The 24,687-nt window shown below is 35.6% G+C and overlaps 1 protein-coding gene across 1 annotated transcript in view; it reads right to left on the reverse strand.

Annotated features, from left to right (window-relative positions):
- Positions 1–4,103: 4,103 nt before the first annotated feature.
- The window catches only part of PLXDC2 (plexin domain containing 2), a 269,462-nt gene continuing 248,878 nt past the window's right edge, over positions 4,104–24,687 (reverse strand). Inside the window, exons 13-14 of the mRNA XM_035545164.2 lie at positions 14,945–15,105; positions 4,104–4,557 (exon numbers count right to left, since the gene is read on the reverse strand). Coding sequence (XP_035401057.1) covers positions 4,441–4,557; positions 14,945–15,105 — 278 coding nt within the window. The 3' untranslated portion in view covers positions 4,104–4,440. The remainder of the gene's footprint in view (positions 4,558–14,944; positions 15,106–24,687) is intronic.

Consider the following 24,687-nt stretch of genomic DNA (forward strand, 5'->3'; position numbering starts at 1 on the left):
CATGAACCACCATAAGGTACCCTGCATGCTCTAGTGACTGACCTACTCTGTGAAATACTGCCAGCTCATGACAACCACTTGTGCAGAGATTCTCTGCAAATAAAAAAGATGGATGTTGTCATTGACGGTTTCTTTTGCTTATCCAAGAAGTGCTCTAATAGAGTACAGAAATATTCTCATGTCTTCTTTGGAAACCACTTTAATCTGCTGTGAAGAAAATCTTTCCCCTGCTCATTGGCAAGCTGGCTTGTCACTTCCTTTTCCATTGCTGTCCACATTTTGATGGCAAACTAGATATCAGCTATTTGATTGTGCAGTGAATTTTATGACTTCAACTCTGTTGATCAAAGTAAAGTTTGCAAATTAAGTTTGGCTCCCACATTTTTTCAAAATACAATGATGTCTTATGTTTTTCCCCAGAACCCCATCATACACATTGTTTTTAAAAATGAACTAAATTATACTGGTACAATGAAGGTGGTCATTACTTACAAGGTGCCTATGTCATTTTCTAAAGAAAATGTTGAAAATGAGAAAGAGTAATTTCACACTGGGATTCTCTAGAAAATTATCTTCCTTAATGGAAATCTCAGAACACATATTAATTAAGGTATATGTATACCAAGTAACCATAGTTACTAAGGTATATGTACTCAAGTAACCATAATGGGTAAGGAAAAATATAAAAAAAATAGTTTGTCTTCAGAGCAGAGTTTGGACAGTATATAACAAAGAATGCAACAAAGCTTGGGAAAAGAGAAGATAAATGGAATAGCTGTTTATCATATTCTCTATGTCCAATGTATCATAGGGTGTACTAAAAAACATAGCAGGCAATTAAATAAGATCTCATCATTAAATGTATGCATGTGAGAATAAGATTACAATTCCAATTCTTGCACAGTTCCAGCATTCTTAATGTCTGAATACAGTTCTGCAAATGTAAAGGTATTTTTCAACAATCTCTGTGTGTGATACATATATCTAATTTATTGATTCATCTTACTTAAAGAGTTACTTAGCAATGTGCTTTGAATCCTTGTAGTTCAAATTTTCCTTTTTCTGTGAAACAGGATGAGAAGCATAACACTGAACATGTTAAGTACTATGGAACATTTAACATGAAAATGGAAAATAATAAGTGATAATTTTGGGAGATCTTGTGATAATGTCATCATGACTCATATATAACAGATACATGAAATTAGAGGCCAAGTTTGAGTTAAAATAACTGTTAGAATAAATGACTCTGTAAGGAAACATTTAAACAAATGAAATATTCTGAAGTACTTTCAAATTAAGGACCAGTGGGAATGCTAGTGAAGCCACAGTTTCAGAGACCTGGATGGAAATTTCTTTATGAATTGTTCAATAATATTTCAGCTGGGTCTCTAGGTGGGGGTTATATGACACTTTTTCAGTTTGGACCAATTAAGCAGGTGCTTTATAAAGTGATAAGAATAGAAATTGCAGTTAATATCAATATTTCACCACACCTTCTAAAGATTTATATTTGTATCATTTTTAATGTGGCAGTTTTAATTATTAAAAAATTAGAAAACCAGATGGAATTACAAAACAGCAACAGATTACTTAATTAACTTTTGCCTACTGGGATAAATAGAACATACCACAGAATATATCAAAGCAGACACCAATGAGACACTATACATTCCATTAGTATGCAGGAGTTTTCCTCTTCAGATATTAGTTCTTATCAGATATAAGCATATGCCTATCAATCTTATTAAATAAGCCCAAGAACTCATCATGTTATAAACCATAGAATATATCATCATGGCAAAAATCAAAAGAAGTACACTATATCTCCCCATAGATCAATGAAATCTGCCACCAAATTATTGTAGGTGAACAAAGAGTGAAAATATAATTGCTCTTATATTAATAATGACCATGAAATTTTAGTTAGTTTGCAAATACTAATAAACATCCTTCACCTGCACGAGAGTGCCTTAGAACAAAAGTAATCAAAATACTGGGTTGGAAAATTGTTGTTGCGTTTGTCAAACAATGTTACAAACATTCTGTAAACTCCGTTGCATGACATGAATTACATACATGGGTGAATTGGCCAAAATGCAGACCTGTGCTCATAATAATATAAACATTCTTTGTGTGTATGAAATATCCCTTGAATTTATTGCACTACTGTATGGATTTTTTTAATTTTTAAAGTATAATTTGCCAAGATATTCTCTGAAATAACAATGATTTCAAACATAATGCCAGCATGCTTCAAACGGAAGCTCTACAATTGCTGTTTTTGGCCAATCAACCCTAGCCAACCCTATCTGACTTCCAAGATCCCTACAAAAACTAACGATGACCATTGCACATCAAGTAAGTGTCTAAATGATATGCAGTGATATCATTTTATATAATAAAAAGGAGTGTCACCATTTATATATATGTGCATACATTTTGTTATTGCTATCAGAATTAACAGCCTTCAATTTAATGCCAGCCTACCAGAAATAGGATTCAGTAGACCTACACAAATTGAAAAGAATTCTTGCGGCAGGCTTTTCACCAGGCTTCAAGACAATGTGTTTGTTAGTACTTTCAGATTAATACCAGTTAGGTTTGAACAGTTTAAATCTCACTCTAGATGATTTAAAACAGATGAAAACAAGTGTGTAATGCAAAATATAAAGATACAGAAAATACAGTGTTGTATTATTTACTGAACAAAATAAAAAATAAAAATGATGTGTGTGTGTGGTTTTTTTTTTAAACAGTATTAAGTAATCAAATTTAGACCAAACAACCATCAACAAGAAATGTAAATAATTGTACTGTTAAGGTGGTGTCTACAACTTTTTTTTTAACTGCTTGAGATCTGGAACTGCTAATATTGTCTACCTCACTTTAAAATGAATCAAGTGCCTCTGTTTGTACAGTATGTAAAAGCTTGATAGTCAATGACTAAAATGAAATGTACGTACAATACCTGAATTTAATATTTTAATAGCTCAGGCCCAGAGCATCAAAGTATTTAGGTTTCCACTCTGCATGGAAGATCTGGGTCTCAATGTATATTAACCCCTTCCATGAAAGGAGTAACTGTTTTTGATGCTGTGAATTTATAGCGTTGTCTTTCCCTATACAGGGAGGGAAAGTGTCAATATTAAAGAAAGAATGGTTCCAATAGGCAGAAAGGTTATGGCACTGCAACTACATGAACCACCTTCCCCACGCAACATAAAAATATTCTAGTATTAAGGATTATTTTACAACTCAGTGGAAATATGCAGTAATGCAATCCATTTCCTTTGTCTGGATGACAAAAATGCAGTCTTAACAGTCACAAGAGCCCGCCTTGTGTTAGCTATAAAAAAAAATATATTTATATATATATTTATGCAACTACTATGTGCATTAAACAAAATCACTGTATGAATCAGCAGGGTTCAGTAACACTTGTATCTGAATCTCTTGGAGGGGTGCATTAAAGTCTGTGTTGCTTCTCAGGAAAGATTCACAATGAAATGGCAAAGGATAGAAACCCATTTGGTTAAAATGTTAACATCTTTCATATCACATTGCCTAAGAAATGGTCCATAAGATCTCTGGCAGATAAAATGATCTGTTGCCTTGACTTCAGCCTACTGCTCAGAAATGAAGGATATCCCTTGAAAAAGAAGGGGAAAAAAAAAAAAGGCAAAATTGATTTTTTAGTGAACATTGAAATAGAAAATGAGACCAATTTCATTGTAAACATCCATGAAATAACAATTTCACTGTTCTGAAAATCTCTATTGCCTTCATTTCTTATGAGTTTGTATATTGTGAGTTGTTTAGAAGGATATTAATCAGCAATGTACAAGAAACATTGTTCTACTCCCGAAAAACACATACATTGTGACTCGCTCACTCAGGTGGGTAGGCTAATTTAGAGTTGAAAAGTGATTGTACTTCCACATCTGCTTGTAGAAATGTTGGAAAAAATCTTTTATTTTTCTTCTTTACCTGCACTGAGATACTTTTCTCAATCACCTGTGAACACTAATCAGTGCTGTTTGCACTGAAAGTGTACAGATTTGTCACTCAGTCTTTGAGATACCAGAGAAGAACACTTGAACCACAGGGTAATACCCTTGTGCACCAAAGCTTTATTATATTTTTGATTACTGTGCACCCCCAAACCTAAAGCCAATAATGTGGCACTTGTGCCATAGTTCTGATACCATAGGTGTCCACTGACAGGTGTTCTGCATGAACCATTGTGTGTCAGTCCACTAACAAAGACTACTGTGCAGTGGTAATCTGGTATCTTAGATAGTTTTTCTTCTTGGACAAAGCTTATCCAAAATCTTCTTTCTATTAGGCTACAGCAGCTTAGGGCTCCTTTTCTTTAAAGAGAGGCAAAGTAAATGTCTTACACCTGTAGGCCAGTACTGGTGTTCTGTCCTAAAAATTTTAGCATTGCTCTGATACAATGAAGCCTTCTTTTTCTCCAACTGGTTCGACTTCAGCATATGCAGGATGTCCTGATCCTCTTCTGAATTTCATTGCTGGCCATCTGCTCGGACGCCGCTATAACACCAACAAGAAAATAAACTTTCAGAATATAAAATTATTAATAAAAAATTATTAATAAAAAACTTTAAAAATGACCTGTATTTATTGTTTCTATCATTGTAAAACCCACTTATTGTAGTTGTTAGAGGAACAGAGAAGCATGTCTGCTGCTCTTCCTTTCTAGTTCTGCATAGGAATTTGCTAATATACTCTGCTCCATGGGAAAATGTATATGAGAGTCCACTGAAACAAAACTGCTTTTAATTATTTAGAACCAAATTCTGACATGTTTATCCAGGACTGCCAAAATAATGACCTTCTATTTCAAGTGACAATGTTCACAAGGAAAAGAGGCAAGGGGCACAAACTCACAGCAGGTTTCACCTGAACACCAGGAAATACTTCTTTCCTGTGAAAGTGACTGAGGAACGGAACAGCTTGCCCAGAGACATTGAGGAGTCTCTGCCCTTTGAGATATTCAGAAGCTGTCTTGACATAGTCATGGGCAACTAGCTCTATGTGGACCTGCTTGAGCAGGGAGTGGTTGGACCAGATGGCCTTGAGAGATCCCTTCCAACCACAACCATACTGTCCGTTTTTGATTCTATTTGAGTAGTATACCTTGATGGTTCAAATGGAAGCAGCCTTTTCATTTAAACTCATATGACCTTTTGCTATAAAGGTCTTAAGAGCTCCTAACTAATTTTCATTATTATCTGTGCTGACTGCTTTAAAAGCAGCTAAGCAACAGAGAAAAGAAATAAATAATTTATAGGGCAGATAAAACAATTCCTGTCTGACTGTGATGCCTCTGAGAAAGAAAAGTTATTTAAAAAACCTACATTTTCAAACTAACTAATATCTGGGAAGGCTCAGATTTTGGGTGACCGAAATGAGATTCTGTCAAAGGGAACAGTTTTCGGGAAAGTAGGCCACAACTCTTTCATAAAGTCAGTTAACAAAAAATCCTCTCCTAAAATGGTTATTCCCCACTGTACTGGCTATGAAAATTGTATCTGACAAATACGCTGATACATTTTTTTTTCTATACTGACAACTGTTGCAATCTGCTTGGAAAGAGGGCTGGAAGGTATAGCAAGGTACATAGAAACACTGCAGGAAAATAAGAGGAGAAACAATGAAGATAAATTGCAGCCTATAAACAGTTCAAAAAAAAAATTACTCTAAAATTTTTCTTCCACAGATAATCATTGCATTTGATTTTCTGTCCCCTTAATACTGCATTTTGACTGCCTTTTGATCATTAAGAATATTTCATACAGCTGAGGGACCACAGGCAGCCATAGCCATGACATTATGCCAGGGCTCATGGTGCTGTTGGGCAGCAGACACTAAAGAAAACTTGGGGGACTGCTGAATCTTTTTACCAGCAAACCACACAGCTGTCTCTGGGTATAGCACAAAGTTTTCCTTGGTGATCGCCATTAGGAAGATACAATACAAAAACAACTGTTTTCTCTTTCTCCCATTGCATGATCAGGTTGCTCATGAGGCATCTCGAGCTAAATTCTGTTTGGCAGGTAATTTAAAATCTCAGGCCTTTCAATGCAACACCTTCCTACAAAGTAGGAAGGCAGAACATTGTTCTCTTTAGCAGATGTCTTTTCCTAATAAACAAACTTAGTCTATTCAAACTTTGGAGTCTTTTTTTTCTATCTAGGCATGACTTAGCGTGGTTTCAAAATTAAGAAGGACAGTTTGGTTATTGGTAAAGAAAAAGGGTCATATTCTGTTCTCAGACTCACTGAAGTAAATCAAGAGTAATTCTATTAAATGCAAAGGACTTATTCCAGATTTACAGTAGTATAGATGAGAAAAGAGTTTGACCTGAGAGTTCTCTAACAAAAAAAAGAAAATGAAAACCAATGAAAAACTAATAGGAAAAAATAGTTAGAAAGTCTTAAATGGCAGCATGTAAAGATGAATTCAGTTTTAATCTATTACGATGCTTATTCTAAAACGTACCCATTATTAATTTCTACTTCCTTGCTACACTGCTGTTTCAAACTGATTCTACCATTTTGGGCTCCTTTTTTTTTTTTTTTTTTTTTTTCCCATTTGCCTTTCCAGGTGATGAAAAGTGGAATAGATGGATGTTTATCAATTTTATCGATACAATAAGATACAACATAAACAGCAGTTGATCCAGAAATAAACCAACATGTTTGGAGGTCATCTTCAACAGTTATTTGCAGCTTTCTGTAGTTTCTTTTCATGCTTGAGGTGAGATTTTCCATTCCTAGTCAAAGTCTGTTTAATTTAAACTTTTTTTGTGCTTATGTGGTTATTGTAAGTGGTTATCAGTCTCAAAATAAAGCAGTGGCAAGCTACAGATTCATGAGAAAATCCTGTAGAGACATTACAGTTTTAATTGATAAAACCAAAAGCAACTTAATTGATGTCAGGAGATAAATAGATTCTTGAATTACGAAAGCAGCTCAGCGAAGGCCTAATGCATTCTTCTCCTTTTTTCATTGTAAAGCAGAGTAATAGGTGGATTAAAACAAAACAAAAGAAACAAAACAAAACAAAACAATAAAAATCAAAACAAAATCCCATAACCTAAAAACACCACCACCACCTCCTAGGAAAAAAGAAAAAAAAGGAGACAAAGCAGGAAGAATGAAAACTTAAACTAATTCTTTAGTTTTGTCATCCAGCTTAACAGGAAAAAATATGTTTCTTTCTCTGGAATTAGAATATTAGAACTCTTAGAGGAAATCCTCCAAGCTGCAGCTGGAGAGCTGTAGCTCCTGCTTCCTTTCAGTGTATTACAAAGAAGAAAAGCAAGAATAGGATTTTTCTCATAGGACTGAAGTTTCCTTGAGTTCATTTTTTTTAAGCAAATGAGGTGGGGGAAAGTACTTTTGAACTTATGTTACCAAGACCTAAATCAGTGCCTAAATTAATATTATCTTGAAAATAAAGGAAATGATAAATTCAGACTTCCAGTGAAGAAGTTGGTAGAAAATCAATGTGAGATTTTTTAATGGATTTAAAAACAGTTAGAAAATAATGAAATGGGAGGTAAAGTCTGCTTTGTACATGCCACAGGCAAATACAGAGTAAAAAACATACAAGATCTGTTATAGAAGAACAGACTTTTTCCAATAAAGCTGTATTGAAATACTGGTATTTGAAAATAGATGTCCTGCTTTTTTCTAAGGAACTGAAAGATTATGGTGCTAACATTATACACTATCTCTAAAATTTATGCCAGTTAAACATCACTTTTCCCCTGAGATGGTGATTCATTAAAAGCAATTGCTATTAATATATTTTGTTAGCTGGAGTATATTATAAACTTTTACACTTCCTTTTATACATCAGAAGACAAGTTTCTATCAGTAGAGGACAGAAGGAAGTTGGTAACACATATAACCCATTTGATATTCTTGCATCCTATCCTCTATTTTCCTCATTCCACCCTCATCCTAACTTTCATTCAAAAAAGAAAAATGGAATAATGGAATGAACACAATTCTACACAGAATTCTATACAGAATTGTATGATGTCAGAAGAGCAATGAAAGGAAAACCTTATGAAAAATCTGCCCCTCTGCCATCTTCCCATCCCTGCCTCATAGACACTTTGTGCTGAAAATCTTCTAAAAGATTATCAAAAGTTTTGTTGTGTGTAAAATAACCAGAAGCAAGCAAGCAAGCAAGCAAACAGTGTTTGTGTGCGGATCAACTCTTCATTCCTATTCAGCAGTAAACTTGAGCTGTGGATTTCACCAAGACACAGAAATATTATCTTTCCAAACTTAGCTTACACAAGTACAAATACTTGACTTAATTTGTGAAAGTCAATCTTTCAGAGTCTTGAAAGACACTCCAGATCTCCCTAGCAAACTTTATTCCCCACTAACCAATATAAATGCTGAAGTTATTGAGTAATTGAGTACTTTTTAGGCTGAATGCTTTGATGCAACTTTGCCTTCCCTATTGATTATTTTTGTATTAATTTTTTTTTAAATATTCAGAGGACTGTTTCACCACTTCTTCTGAAGGTTGCATCTTACTTATCCATTGATGTTCAATTCTAACTCAAAGGTATAAAGATATTTAAATCTAATTAAAAGCTGTATTTTTAACCACACTTTGCCAATAGCATCCAAGTTTAATTCTCCTAACTGGAAGTATGCAAATACAGGACCATTCAAATTCTGGGTTAACTGACAGAACTCCAGGCAAAGTGTAAAAAAAACAACACAAATTAATTAAGAAAAGGAGAAAAAACTATGGTAAGGCCTATTGCTAAATGAACATATGTTAACCTGATGTCAGCAAGACACATTAGTCTGAGTACACTTGTCCAGCATTACTCCAGCTGGGTATTCAGGCCTTCTACTTTCACAATACAAGGAAAGCTCCTCCTGTTATCAGCTACTTTGCCCATAATAAGTGTTTGCACTAATGAAGTTACCTGTAATATTGTTTAGGCAGTTATAATTTGTGCATCAGTCTTTAATCTCTTCTACAAACAACCAATTTACTTGGCAAATTGCAGTCAGAAATGGATGATGCTTCAAATATCTGAAACTGTACCTATGATATGTATTTCTAGGAATAAGAAAAGATCAATTGCTTGACACCATGTTATCTGAATATTTTGAAGAACCTGTTCTAAAATATAGATTGTATGAGACTGTAAAATTTAGTAGTGGAATTTACTGACTTTATTTATTTTTTGTCTTTGATAGAAATGCTTCTTTAAAATATCTCTGCAATTTAAAACACTTCTTATAACAATGTTTCTGCAGTCATAGGAACATCTAAGTAGCTGGCTGCTGATGGACAAAAAACAGAATGCCTCCTTCCTCCCCACCTTTGACTTTTATTGTCAGTGTTGGCTCTTTATTTTAGTGCTCCTCCCCTGTGGCTGATTTAGGTTTCCCTTGCTGAGCTGCTGGTTCCTGCTGAGCTGAATAAGCTTTGGAAAAAATAACTTTACTGTCAGCATAAGGCAATGGCAGAGAGATCAATGACAATATCCCAAATGGTACAATGCAGCAGGACTTTGAAAGAAGAGAAAAATGATACCTGTTCTCTTCTTTTTAATCATCATCTTCATGAAAAACAATTCAGTCCTAGCTTCTGGACAAAACCAAATTGGAGACTGTGTCCAGACTTTTTCAAACTAAGTGCATAATCCTCTGTAAAATGCACATGCGTAACAAAAAGTTTGGGCCATATCTCCAAAAAAATCAGCAGAGCTTTGTAAGCTTCACCACTTGTCTAAGCCAGCTGAGAAGCTGACTTTTTTTTTTTTTTTTTTTAAATCCTATTTACTTCTCACTTATTTGAAGAGATACACTGCATCTGTAACATTAATGCAGAATCCCGGAAACGGTGCATGGAAAACAGGGCTGGTTGTCAAACAATGGCTTTTATTTGTGAAGTACTGCTACGAGCAGAGATATACAACAGTGAGCCAGAAATGCACATTAACTCCCTAAGTTCTGAAACACCACAATATATCTCTAACTTTTTTTGATTGCTTTCTCCTCGTACTTCCTTCCTGTAAGCAGAAAACGTATTAGCAGAAGGTCAAAAACTGAAGAAAATCTAGTGCTAGATCTGAGTACTGGTGAACATTTGCAGACACTGCAACAGAGTCCTCTGTGCAGCTCAACTGTTAGAAAAATGCCAAACAGAGCTTTCTCAGACCACCCTGGGCATGACTAAGGATTTGGGAACCATCCTCAAACCATAGTACTAGTCTAAATACCTTACTGTGAGGATTACAGAGTTAAATGACATGAATTCAGAGCCTTCTAAGCTAAAAAGCAGTTCCGGGTACATTTAGTTTACTTGTAGATACATAATTCAAGTTACATCAGGAAGAGTTGAGGTGCATCCACCAGGCTCTGATCATGCACGATTATTTTATTTACTGAAGAGCTGCAGCTGCTCATTCCTTTCTCCTCTGACTGTAAGGTCACTCCACACACCCAGCTCCATAGCACCAGTTCAACTCTCTGTGTGGTCATTTGAAAAACCAGATTTATGAAAATATCCAGCCTGAACATCCAAAACAAAGTAAAAAAACCAACTAAAAAAGACATAGGTATGTGCATATGTGTGTGAGTGTACATGCATGTTTCCAAGCAGCTGAATTAGCTGTGGAAAATCTCCATGGAGGGTGGGGACATGAAGGCAAAATAAAGGATATGATCTACATCACAGGCAGGTGATCCACTACAGCTGGGACATTATGCTTGACTTCTTGGCCAACAAACCTCAGATTCTGAATGCAAGTGGTATAGCTAGTGGGCAACTATATATGGTATAGCTAGATTTCTGCTACAAGCTTCTTCTTTTGTTGAAAAAGACGTGAAGGAGTACTACTTTTTGAAGTACCCTACTTTTCAAAAATCAGTGCAACTAAGTTCAAAGCATATTTTATATGTTCTCAAGAGACACAAGATTCCTCAAGGTTAGGATAGGCATGTAACTTGATTCAAATGGGAAAATTATTAGCAACAAAAAAACAAACTCAAAGGAAAGGAAATACCACAGGGATAACCACAAAGAAATAAAAGAACAGTGCATGCAACATCTTGTCTGCCACTCTGCAAGCAAATCTTTAGTCAACTTTTACTTTTAGCTTATAGAAACAGTCTGCATTCATTGGAACTTTGACTGGAACTCCCTTGCTTAAAAAGTTGATAATTCATTCTGTCTCTAGGCCACCAAAGAAGATTCCAACTTAAACAATGAAACACATGTTGAATAGTGTTGGGACTGGAAGAAACAGGAAAACATTGCATTTTGATTTGAATCTTCCACATACTTAGTAAAAGGGGAAACTCTGAAAAAGTATTCAGCAATTTTGATGGTATTCTTTTAAAGTGGTACACTGTTATGGACAAATTGAGTTACATTGGCATGCAAGATTTTTCAAGCTCTTTGTTCAAAATAGCCATTTTCATTCCAGGTGGAGCTGCACACAATAGCTGTGAACAAAACCACTGTAGGAAACATTTTCTTCAGACTTTAGGGGAAAAAAAACACATCAAATGTTACTCTGTTCTAAGAGAATAGTTGCTTTTGGAATAAATGACCTTTTTCTTGTCTTTTGTGTGCAGCTTATTTAAACCAACTAGTGCATTCAGGATACCATTTAACGCTACTCAGAGATGTCACAAGGGGTTGCATTTATCAATGCAAAGTTAACCAGTGCAGTTCGTGTGTGGGTGTATTAAGGGGGAATTTCAGTTAAAAAAAGGGACTAGATGGCAAACATGAGGGGCATCGCAACTGGGATTTGGGATGAGCTCTGTGAAAACATGAGTGAAGTGGTAAATGAATATTGGGTGATAACTGCAGAGAACACAAGGGAGAAAGAGACTTAAGGCATCAGATATAGGATCAATTTATTTTACTTTTCTCTATTCAGTAACCAGTCATGACTATAAACCAAATTAACTTAAAATTCCTTACACAGCTATTAAACCAGAAAGCAGCAGAATCTGACTGAAAATGATGTTATCTGCAAAAACATGACAATATCCTAGCATCTTAGCTACAAAAAGAAATTACTTTATTAGTTGTGTTACAGTTTTGAATGAATGCTATGTTTAATATCAACATGATGTTGTGTAGGGATTCCTTTATACAGTAATTAAAAAAAAAACACAAATGAGGCAGGGTCTTCATTTCACACTGCTTTAGATTTATATTAATCAGTGATGGCAGATAGACTGATACAGATCTTGATTTGGCTGGAAGACTTGACAAAAGACTACATGGTGCTAATAATTTTTAGACAACTGCATGAGGGAGCTGCCTGTGCATCTCTTACATTTTGCTGCACAACTTGCTTTATTAATCAAGAGACTCATACAAATGAATATTATTTTCAGAAATATTTATGTGCTTCTCCTCACTTCATGATTGAGCCCATGGCAACCCTCTTGAGCTCTTTCCCCACAATGGTGACATCAGATCCACATTTGATTCATTTAATTCCTTTCCCATAAGTAAAACAATGGTCTGCCATGGTATATGGGGTACCATGTTATCTGTGACAGATTACTGATTACTGTATCTGTAACAGACTACTGATTAATTGCATGAACTTTTTTTTTTTTTTGTAAAATTGACCTATTTATACCAGTTATGCCTCTTTTTAAATTTTATTTTTTATTTTTTTAATTCAGTTTCGAAATGCAAGTCTATGAAGATATATACTATTATACATCCTATAGATAAGATGAATATAAGAATAATACTCTATTCTTTATTTCTTGAATTGGTCAAACTGTGTACTGGAAATTTAATATTGGAAATTAAATGATTAAACTTTTTAAAAGCAATTTCAGTTCCAGAATAAATTGCTTTATTCTGTTCTTTTGTGCTTACAATAGCAATAATGGCTTTACAGTTTTGGAATTTGTGGAAATGCTGTAAATACAGAGCAATCCCTTTCTCTGTGCCTTGTGGTTTTACCTCTCCATCAGATTTTTTTACCTGGGAAAAGGGGAAAGCATAGGGAAAGCCCACCTTCTCATGGCTTGAAATTTCACAAGTATCACATTTTTCCTAGTAGCAAAAAGAGCTGTGCCACATTTTGCATAAATTTGATTTTGACTGATTTACTTAATCCTATCCTTATTCATTTTTTCCTCCTTTATTTAAAACAGAAAGATTACATATATATATATATATATTTTTTTTTAAAGCCTACATTGCTTGCTAAAAGACATTTTATCTTTGACTGCAGAGACTGACTAATGTCACCTACAGATTAAATTTAGTGGAATGAGTTTACCAAAACTGACCAAGGCACCACAGTTTGCATGATAATATCAAATAATGAAATAAGTTAACCTGCCAAATTAGTACACTATGAAAAAGAATCAATGCGTATTTTCATTTGTTCTTCTTTCCTCCTGGCAAATGGTGTTGCCATTTACTTAGCCTTTTTAGTCACATCATAACAGATAAGTAACTTGTTTTTACTAAATTGATTAAATAGCATTCAGTGTGTGAAAAGATGGAAAGGGACAAAGCATTCTCTTTCGTACTTGGACCAGCGGAGTTTTGTGTCTACATCAATAGAGAAATGGCTTGAAATGTCACATAGACATGAAAGAAAGCTATTGATTTTATTATGTGGATGCTGTTCCCCATTGGTTAACACAGTTACATTGCTTGAGCCTAGAATACTGATAAAAAATTCATTTTGATTTCTGTCACTACTGTTGCATCTAAGCAGTATATTTATTATAATACTGTCTTAAAGATGAATCATTCTGTTCATTTTCATATCTCATTTCAATTCATTTTACTGTCACTAAGAATGAATGTCTATATCTTTTTGGTCCAGACTTTTTCCTAAGCAATCCCTTGGTATGTCCCTAGTGACACTTCCAGTGCTTCTGCAACTTCACTATTGCCCATTAGAAAGTGTCTAGGCTCTTAAAAGCAAGAGACTACTGCAAGTGGGGGTTATAAGCAACCAGTATTTTCTTTCATGTTTAGCAGCTCCATATTTATCATAAGGCAGAGGAACATTGTTGAAAAAAACACAGGTAAGTATAAATATATATTTTTTTGGGGGGGGGGTGGTGGTGGTGGAAATGAACACCTATGGAAAATGTTCTTTTCTCATATTGTCATGTACAGTGGAGCTGAGTTGAATAAATGTCAGCATCTGCAATGTAGATGTCTGCATCTAAGGTAGCTGTCTATATTTGAGGGAGAAAAATGGTAATTTATCTAATTCTAATGGGGATGTTTCAAATAGGTCAGATGAATCATGGTCTATAAGAGCATGTTTCTCTCTACAGAAAAGGGACTTGATAGATTTAGATGTTAAAATTAGGTGAAAAGAATCCTTCCCACACTGTGAGGCAAAGTGTTAAAAAAATCTACAAATGAATGTATGGAACAGCTAACAGGCTTCCAGCTAAAAACTTACTTTAATTCAGCCCTTCTGTAGAATTAGTGAATGCATAAATTTTATTTTTTTTCCAAGTAAAAATAATAGAAAAGCTATTTGTCCCAAAATAAAATGCCAATGCACATGAAAGCTAATGAAAAATGTTATGCAGAGGAAGAGGAAAGATAGGAAAGAGAGGTGATATTTGAGATATATTTTTTGTGTATAGCCTGTATAAAAATGAAGCAAGTAAAGCAATAGTACCTAAAGAAGAAGCTGTGACAAACATGCTAAGTATGAAAGTGCTACTCCTGCTGGGTGGGTTAGGTGTGTTTCTTGAAAGCTTACACTATGATTACAAGAATATTTTCTAGATTTAGTTAAGAAAGTTCTACTCTGAAGACCCCATTTTTTTATTTTTTTATTTTTTTATTTTTTTATTTTTTCAGCTGACAGGGCTATCGACATAACGTGTTACATTTGTCTTACCTCTATGAAGAAGAGACTAGCAGCTGATGTTGGGTGATGGTACATATAGACAGTCACGAGGATGGCTGCAGCCACAATGAGGACCAGGACTAGAATACCAACAATTAAGCCAGCGTGAAGTGTTCCACCTTTCTTCTCTGCAGCACTGTCATCTGTGGAAGCTGCATGAATGGCACACTTATTAGTACAGTAACATGTCTTATCCATTCCATTTCACAGCTGGGAATTGAACATTTGCTTTTTCTATATTACATGTTCCTTACCTTTCACACTCGAAGTTGGAAAAGATGCTAGGTGTCCCTTTCCCACACAACTGAATATTCATATAATCATAATGAACAGATATTTCCAAATCATAGAGTCATTAAGGTTGGAAGAGACCTTCAAGATCATCTGGTCCAACCATCACCCTACTACCAATGTCACCCACTAAACCATGTCCCTAAGCGCCAGGTCCAACTTTCCTTGAACACCCCCAGGGACGGTGACTCCACCACCTCCCTGAGCAACCCGTTCCAATGCCTGGCTGCTCTTTCTGAGGAGAAATGTCTCCTCATTTCTAACCTAAACTTCCCCTGGCGCAACTTGAGGCCATACCCTCTGGTCTTATCACTAGTTACTTGTGAGAAGAGGCTGACCCCCCAGCTCCCCACACCTTCAACATTTTACTAATTCTGACTTCATAAACACAAAATTAATATCCTTTTATTTGAATATAATCTGGACATGCTGAGGTTCCCAATTCCCTTCGTAATGAATTTTTCCTTGATTTCCTGATAAAACTACTGCAGTTGCCCTTCAGACAACAAGTACTAATGGAATCCATTTTGAATATTGTATCTTATTTTTTAAAGCCTCAGGTTGAGCAATGCCACTAATCCTTATGAGGTCTGGCCAATAAACAAATTCTGAAAGCCTGATTCATTAGTTTGGAGAGGGGTTTTGAACCACGCTGTGCAACTGAATCAGACTGCCAAAAGTGTGCCAAAACAGATGCATGCTAAATGACCCTGTAATATTTTAATCTTGGTCTGAATGGGATACACATTGTACCAAAGTGTTATGGAAGATCATCTATTTACTAAACTTGGTACTGAGAGGTTGTTCATATTATGTTCCTGTCAGGAGAAAACAGCTCTGTCTGTCACACAACTTGTACGTAGTACTTCCAAGTAAGTGACTAAGTCTTTTAACAGCAATGCGACCTCTGTGAAAAAGTCTCTCAGTAAACTAGCCAACATCTGTAGGATTGCTTGTGGTTGGGTGTAACTTCTACTTTGAACACCCCAGAGTATCGCAGCTAGTGCAAACGTGGCGATCAGCAATGATTCTTCAGTATTGTCTTGCATAAAAGAAAGGCTCTTCTACCCATCACTGCAGGCAGCAGTGATTCAGAAGCACTGCGTTTAAGAAACACCATCAGGGCACTGCTGATTTGGCTTCAGAAACTTGCATCACTCTTCTAATATTCCCACTGATTTCTGCCTTTCTGGCAATCTGTCAAATCACTTCCATGACTTCATAAAAAACTTGTCTCTAGTTTCACTTATAGGATTTTTTTCTTCAATTCCACTATTAAATTTCCTCTCAAAATGCTTGTTTGCCAAGCTGATTATAATGAAAGTGGTTGATTTCTACAGTCCCTGTTTTGTTTGTGCTGTTTTAGAGTTTAGTTGTTTTAGAGGGTCACAGTCTGTGAGGTCAGGGGCTATCTCCCTTATATTTGCTCTTAGAAAACAACTACTGAGTTCTGAGTATTGCTTCCAGCAAATTATTATTATTATTAATATTATTATTATTATTAATAACAATAACAACAATAGCAATGCCTGTACATGGTCTTTCACCATGAATATGATTACAGTTGAAACACTCCACACTAATATTAAAAAAAATGAACTGGAAAATACAGAATAACTATCTATTGATCCTTACTCAGCATTAATTGCCTTGTACAAGGAGCAATACAAGAAAATAGGAATGGTTAACCTTAGTGTAACAGCTCATACATCCATGTGTAGCAGCACTTTTCCTCAAAGAAGGACTGCATGACCCCATTGCAATAATAGGGAGAAAAGGAAAATGAAGATGCATTATCTTAGTCAAGAGCTGTTTCTAACCATAACATGGAAATAAATCTATGCGATAAGAACTTATTCATGTAAGTTTCCCTTGCTTTGGTCTGTATTTTCTAAATCTTGAGGCAGGACAGCTGAATCTGCACAGCACTGCTCTGCTCTTCCTTATGAAGTCAGTGAGACTGCTTGTGGAGCGAGGAGGTGAGTAACGGTATCAGAGGATAAAGAAAAAGAACCGAATAATTTTAGAAGGTAAAATATGACATGGGAGGCATTAATTAATCTAATAAAACATTGCAAGCATGCACCCTCCACCCAGGTACTGCCTAATCATTTTATTGAAAAGTTCATGAGTATCTGTTCCTACAGGAACTTTGGTATTAATTGTGCTGAATCTGGACATCAAGCTTGAGCTTAGGCATGAACAGAATCCCAGAACAAGGCCTCTCCCCACATAAATCCTGCAGAGGGATTTACTCAAAGCTTAGTGTACAAAAATGGATATGAGCTTTTTTAAAAGAAAAGCAGCATTGCTCCCCCCCCCCCCTTTTTTTTTTTTTTTTTTTTTTTTTTTTACAGCACGGATGGTGAAAATTTTCAGCTCATCCTTTTGCATTGTAGTAAAAGAAAGGAAATATTGCCTAGGATGAGATCTATTTTCAAATAATTTCCAGCCAAATGGCACTTCCCTAAAATAGTGCCTCTAACTTTCAAGTAGTGGAGTCTTTTACTTGACATAGCCATTATTAATTATTAAATAGCTATTCACTTTCAGCTGAATATAGATGATGTATACAAACTATAGATTTAATTTCTGTGTCTGCACTGTGTTGTGGTTTAGCCCGGCTGGCAGCCAAACACCACACAGCCGTTCGCTCACCCTCCCCCCTCCCTCTCCGGGATGGGGGAGAGAAATGGGAAAGTGAAGCCTGTGAGTTGAGATAAGGACAGTTTATTAAGACAGGGAAAATAATAACAATAATAATAACAATAATAATAATAATAGTAATAATGTGTACAAAGTGATGCACAATGCAATTGCTCACCACCCGCTGACCGATGCCCAGCCTATCCCCGAGCAGCCGGCCCCCCCACCCCGGCTAGCCACCCCTATATATTGTTCAGCATGACGTCAGATGGTATGGAATACCCCTTTGGCCAGTTTGGGTCAGCTGTCCTGGGTCTGTCCCCTCCCAGCTCCTGCTGCACCCCCAGCCTGCTCGCTAGCAGGACAGAGCGAGAAGCTGAAAAGTCCTTGGCTTGGTGTAAGCATTGCTCTACAACAATTAAAACATCAGCATGTTATCAGCGCTCTTCTCATCCTAATCCAAAACATAGCACCCTGCCAGCTACTAGGAGGAAAATTAACTCTGTCCTACCTGAAACCAGGACACACTGTAACAATATTTGTTACTTGCACTTGTATTTCAAATTGCAAAGTAAATGCAAATTAAGCAATTGAAAGGCCATCAGAAAAGGCCTACTGTATTGTACATGCTCTGGGTTGGGCTATTAATTCCCCGTGATGAGCAGTTACTTGTGTGAGTCACCCTACTGAGAAGTAACTACTTGCCAGAAGGAGCAGAAGGGTCATAGACTGTCTCATAATTTTCTTTCTGACAGCTTCTTATTCTTTGACTCTTCCCTTCAATGCCACATTGGTGCATCATAGACTGCTGGATCACTTGTACACATTTCCAGGCCAATTTACATTAAATGAGTGATTTGTATTGTAACTAGTTTATGGTTGAAGGCAAAACATCGTATTCTGCATATCAAGAAATGCTGGATTTCAGCAAAGGTCCTAAGCACTTTGTAAAGACTATCAAATGAATCCCCTTTGATTTGATATTTTCTCAGCATTTAGCATCTAGCTTTGCAACTGAGGATGCTGTCATTTCCAAATAACACAGGTGACAACAGGCTGCCTAGATTTCTACTAGTCTAGGGTGGAGCACTGCATGGACATCAGTGCAGTGATCAGAATGGCAAATTTGAAAACAAATGAAATACAAGAACTGCTTTTCTTAAACGACAAGAAGTGTAAGTAACTTGTAATTTCCATAATCGAAACTCATTTCATTGACCCCAGGGCTCAAATACTCATGAGAAATTGATTTCACTCTCTTTGCACAGAGACAATAAACAGTGTTGTCAACTTTGAAAATACTCTCTGCTGCAAAATCAACTGACAGCTCTTTTAAAAAGCTACCAAGGGAAATAGATGAAAAAACAAAAGGGGGCTCAGAAACTTTTTCAGGTGCAGAAATCTCATTAAGCTTATCACAGTACATCTGCTGTTCCAGGCAAGGCTAATCCCATAGGAGGATATTTGTCTTATGACCAACCCTTTCCCAAGCTTTCTCAGTGGAACTTTCCCCAAACTTTCATTTTCTTGTGCTCAAAATAACAGTTGTTACATACAATATGCTCTATTTACAATTCCTCCCCAGATTTTTTTCATGTATAAACCTTTTAAGCAGAAGGAGCATGTTAACATCTGCAAGGTTAGTCTGCTTCTAATTAGGTTCTGAATAACAGTACAGAAACAGCAACTAACTTTTTCCCAAGTATAAAGACACACAATACTAACATGAAATAACCATTTTCCTGCTGGAATGCTGTCTAAAAAAAAAAAAAAATTGAAAAAAAAACCAAACCAACAACACCCTGTTGTCATTGTTTGCATGATAAACACATTGGGACTATCATCTTTGATTTTATATTATTATGTTATATCTCTACTTACTGTTGGGTTAGAGTCTTTTGGCACAGAAGAAAACAAAAAGTGAAGGAATTGTGAATAAAAAATCTTGTCCTGGTCCATGTGGACTGTGATGCTGACTTTAAGAGGAACAAAGGAATGTACAAACAGGGATGGTTACCTAGAGCATTTGCAAACACATTGTGGATGGATTCTTGATACTGTTTATTTCACTATTGCATATTAATCATTGAGGTTTGCAAAAGACGCAAAAAAAACCCCAAGGTTTTCTATTACCTAAACTTAAGGTTCACATGAAGTTTCCACTGTGATAGTTTTATATATAAGAAAACAAAACTGTGATACATACATATACATCTTTCATGATATGAGATGGAAAAGAATGTATTTGCTGAAGCTTTACATCTCTGCCTGTGAGAACAGAGATATGAAAAACTTTTGTTAGAAAATGGAAGAAAAATATGTGAAGCTAGAAGCTTTCCTTTAGATGAAGTGACGTGGATCTAAGGGCAAATGACGTATGGAAAAAAAAAAAAAGAATTTCTTTGTGTACCTTGAAACCTCCTTTTTCCTCCACATCATTGCTTTTCACTCTTGCATTTTAGTCAGATGGTAAAAAGCTCCCATTCAAACTTAGATGCACGTGCACCTTTACAGGATATGTTGCAATACTTTATTTGATCCTCCTGACTGACACAGCTATACTAGAAAAGCCAGGGATACAGATGACAGCAATCAGCCTAGTCACTAGTGTTTCTCCATGAAGAACACTGAGGTTTGTTCTCTCCCCTCTTTTTACCCGATGAATGAATTTTCATGGTAAACCTCTGCATTTATCACAAAAAGTTAAAGAATAAACCCTGCAACTACTTCTCATACAGGAATGATTTATTATAAAATGTGTATTTGCTGTTAGGTCATGAGGTAGAATAGGACATATTCTTAAAATATGTTCATTAAAAGCATTTTTTAATCTGTCTGGTCAGATGAATAAGAAGCTATCATATGGGTATGTGAGCATCTATGCAGCAATATTGGTATAGAAATTCTGGTTTATTAAGTTGGCGATGCTCTTGGCACAGACTTAGTTTTGTAGCAAAACGGCTCTGGATACCAGTCCATGAAAATCACTCCTACAGATGAAATAATGCCAGACTGTAAAAAAGTAGAGGTTCAGGTATAACTACATCTATGACAGACACTTATACACTCTTGTTACTTAGGTGTGTGCACTACATAGATTAAACATTAAAGAAACAATGTGTGGTATTTCCAGGGCCACCAGGTGAACATGACATTTTTTTAAATAGTTCAGTTGGTAACTTTGGAACTTCCCCTGCATTCCCCAATTTACATGTTAGGTAATGTCCGTTTTAATTTTGGCTGTGATTCTGAAGCTGTACGATGTACAGTTTTATAAAAATACATTTATTGATTAAAATAGATTTATGCCAAACTATTAATACAAAAACAAATTTAGTAGGTTATTTGTTACATAAAAATACTATCCCATAAATACTAGCTGAGGAATTTTATACACGCTTATATATTATAATAGTAACAATTACTGTATGCAATTATAATACAAACATTTAACATGATAGATCATATTTTCAAAGAGCTTACAAACAAATTGGTAATACCCTGTGAGAGAATCTAAAATTAAGTGGAATTAAGTACAGAGAAAGAGTAGACCTCTAAGGGAAATGCCTCATTTAATTCATAGACATCTTTTTTTTGGATTGGAACTATGTGAAAATTGTTATGACAACTGAAATGTGAAAGGGGAGCTTCTTTGCATCATTATTTCAAGAGATTCTTACTGTAAAAATATTACAGAATCACAGAAACTTTATGATCTTTAAAGAATGCATCATTTAGATCACTTGAAACTTGCCATGATAACGTTACTACTTTTTTTTTTTTTAACCTTATATGTACTTCACAGGGATTCCATTCTCCATCATACACTCTAAGGTTTCTAATTCAGCCTATATATAGTATTTCAGTCTGAAGGTCTGAAGTTTTGAGCTGTGGGGTAAAGTGTGATATACTAAAAGATGATTTTTTAGATGACCATTTCTACTTCTTGGTTGGGTACTGGGTACTACTTTTGCAAGTTATATAAATCTGATATATAAACAAAAGGTATGTACTGCTTACCACAGATACTCTCTGATGTATTGGAAGTCTACCATAATATATACCCGGCCTTTTTAAAGTAATCTAAGCAAGGAATAAGGAAATTTACACCCTCTTCAAGGTTTATTTCAGGGTAATTCTGCAATTAAACTGCCTGTCAGTGACACGGATACCTACAGATTCAGGTTCACTCCACCAGCTCTCCACCCTGTCATGTACATCATCTCTAGACTGGAATTTGAATTGCCCTATCTGGATGATTTTTGACTTGAGTTAATATGCTCCTGTGAAGAGGAGGACATAATGTTCATGACAGTTGAGCACACAGGGATACAGCCTATGTGTGCTCAGCAGAGCCACTGATTTTTTCCCCTATTTGGGGCCCCCAGTTATGTCTGGAATGTGAGTCTACCAGAAAACTGCTTGTTTTATGGGGCAGGTATATGGTTGTCCAAATCTAAGCTTTTTTCCTATACATAATGCAGATTCCTGAACAGAAGATTAATGACCTACATAGAGCAACTGTGGGAGGGAAGAAGTGAATTTACAGTTGGAAGGATTCTCCGGAGGCTCAGAGGAATCTCCATAAAAATGTGGTCTCTACCCTTTTTAGGAACAGCATGCTCTGGACTTCTGAGCTTCTTAATGATAATGGAGTGTGATTTTCTTGCTTTTGTGGGTTCATTCCCTTAGTATTTGTTAACATTCTGAGGTTAACCCACTGCTCCACTTTACTTGGTTTCATAATGATTTATAAAGTCATGGTTAAGTTAATGTTTAAAAAATTGGTTTCCCATTGCACATAAGGAATGAAAGGTGGTTTTGAGTGAGAATATTATGAAGTGTAACCCACAAATTCTGAATTCAATACCTAGCTTTGTTATCAAATTTCCATAGGGTTCTGGGCAACTCAGTAAATCTCAAGACTCATCAACTGCTTAGTGCAGTAAATGGATGTGAGTGCACTAATACTAAATCCCTCTGCTTATAGGATGCCAGCACTAACTTTGTTAGCTAAGGATTTACATTCTTTAGCCCTAAAATATCACTTAACACAGCAACAGTTGTTATTGGTGTTAATTCCAGTCTGAGTGGCTTGAGACCATTTAAGCCATTAAAATGGATTGGTAAAATCAAGCAGTGGCTATCACAAAGCTCAATATTTTACCATAGCATTTGTCCTGGCAATGTAGCTGACTTGCTACATCCAGAAGAGCAAAACTTTACCAGATTATAAGAATTTCAATTCAGTCAACCCACTGACTCCTCTTAACCTGACTGAAAACAAACACAAGACCATCAGGTCAACTTCTCATGCTTCCAGATTTACTCCCCCTCCACTTCATGGGTACAGAACCCCAGGCATGTCAGCTTCAATGTAAAACATACAACTATATGTCTTCTTTCACTCAACCTCTATTTCTAACAGTTCTTCACAGGGACCCATGCACTATAATCTCAAAGATGAGTGACCAGTGTAGAAGAGAGTGTAGGAATCTGCTGACTGCAACCACTGGGTTAACTCCATGCAGAATAGGTACTTAGAAATACAGAAGATCACAGAAACTTTTTTTGTGCACTAGCTGTCATTCTACCACAGCACTGACAGCAACAGGAGCAAATGATAAGACAAAAGTAATGCAGTCTTAAAAGTTTACCAAGCCTATTACATTTAGCCCATTAGATTTCCATTTAGATCTAGGTTAAACTGTTGAGATGGTATAAAGTTCACAAATTATGCTGATTTAACAATGCCTTTACAGTTAAGTCATGACAACTGTAAGAGTAGATACCTTATATCATTTTATACCTGGCTTAGAAAACAAAAGACATAATAAAATAGTGTAAGTCAAACTTAAATGTAAGTTGAAGTGTCTACACAGTTTTGTTCAGTTTAGTTAAACTGTTTTAAAATCATGCTTCTTTAAGCTAATGTGATGTTTAATACCTAATGTGATGTAAAAATGTCTAGAGGCCAAAAATAACATTTACTTGCTAGAGGATACATTCTAGTAGCAGTACTTCGGACTGAATTTGTGAAGGTTTGATTGGTGGTATTTTTTTTAAACATATCATAATCATTTTATAATGATAGCTTTAGTAAGATGATGGCAGAAAATTTGAGATGCAGTAAAGATGCAAGAAATTCTGGAAAAGACACAAATATCCTGTTCTAAGGAGCATTTAAATATAATCCAAAGTATCAAACAAACAAACAGAAATGATCATAACTTATCAATGCTACCAAGTTAAATGTCTTAAAAATAAATATTATTAATCTATAATCTTATTTTTTACCCAGAATGGATTAGTTCAGCGCTTTTCATTTGTAATTGTTTTAAAAAATACTCATGTAGTCCACTGGCCATTGTGTATAATATCTAGAATATATTTCATTATGTGTTTAATGCACAAAGAAGATGTAGTATTTATTCAGAGGTTGTTGCTTTTCCAAGCTATAGAGACTTATGTTTTCAGCTTTGAAAAGGCTTCAGTTCCATAAGACACACTTATGTAGTATCACACTATTTAGAAACTTAACATAGTAATAAAAAATAAGTTAGATAATTATTACCAAGCATGAACTAGTGTTAGTAACTATATATTTTAGCTGGAGTTCAGGATACAGAAGAAAAACGGGACTGAGCTTTCCCCACAATTTGTCAAGAATTCTTATGGTACAAAGAGCTCAGACAGCAATTTTTAAGGGAAATTAAGGAGACAGATGACTAATGGGAGCTAGATTCCAGGCATTAGGGACTCTTAAAAAAATTCTAATGTTGGGTAAATGTATCACT

This window comes from Cygnus atratus, chromosome 2, assembly GCF_013377495.2.
Source record: "Cygnus atratus isolate AKBS03 ecotype Queensland, Australia chromosome 2, CAtr_DNAZoo_HiC_assembly, whole genome shotgun sequence".
Lineage (NCBI taxonomy): Eukaryota > Metazoa > Chordata > Aves > Anseriformes > Anatidae > Cygnus > Cygnus atratus.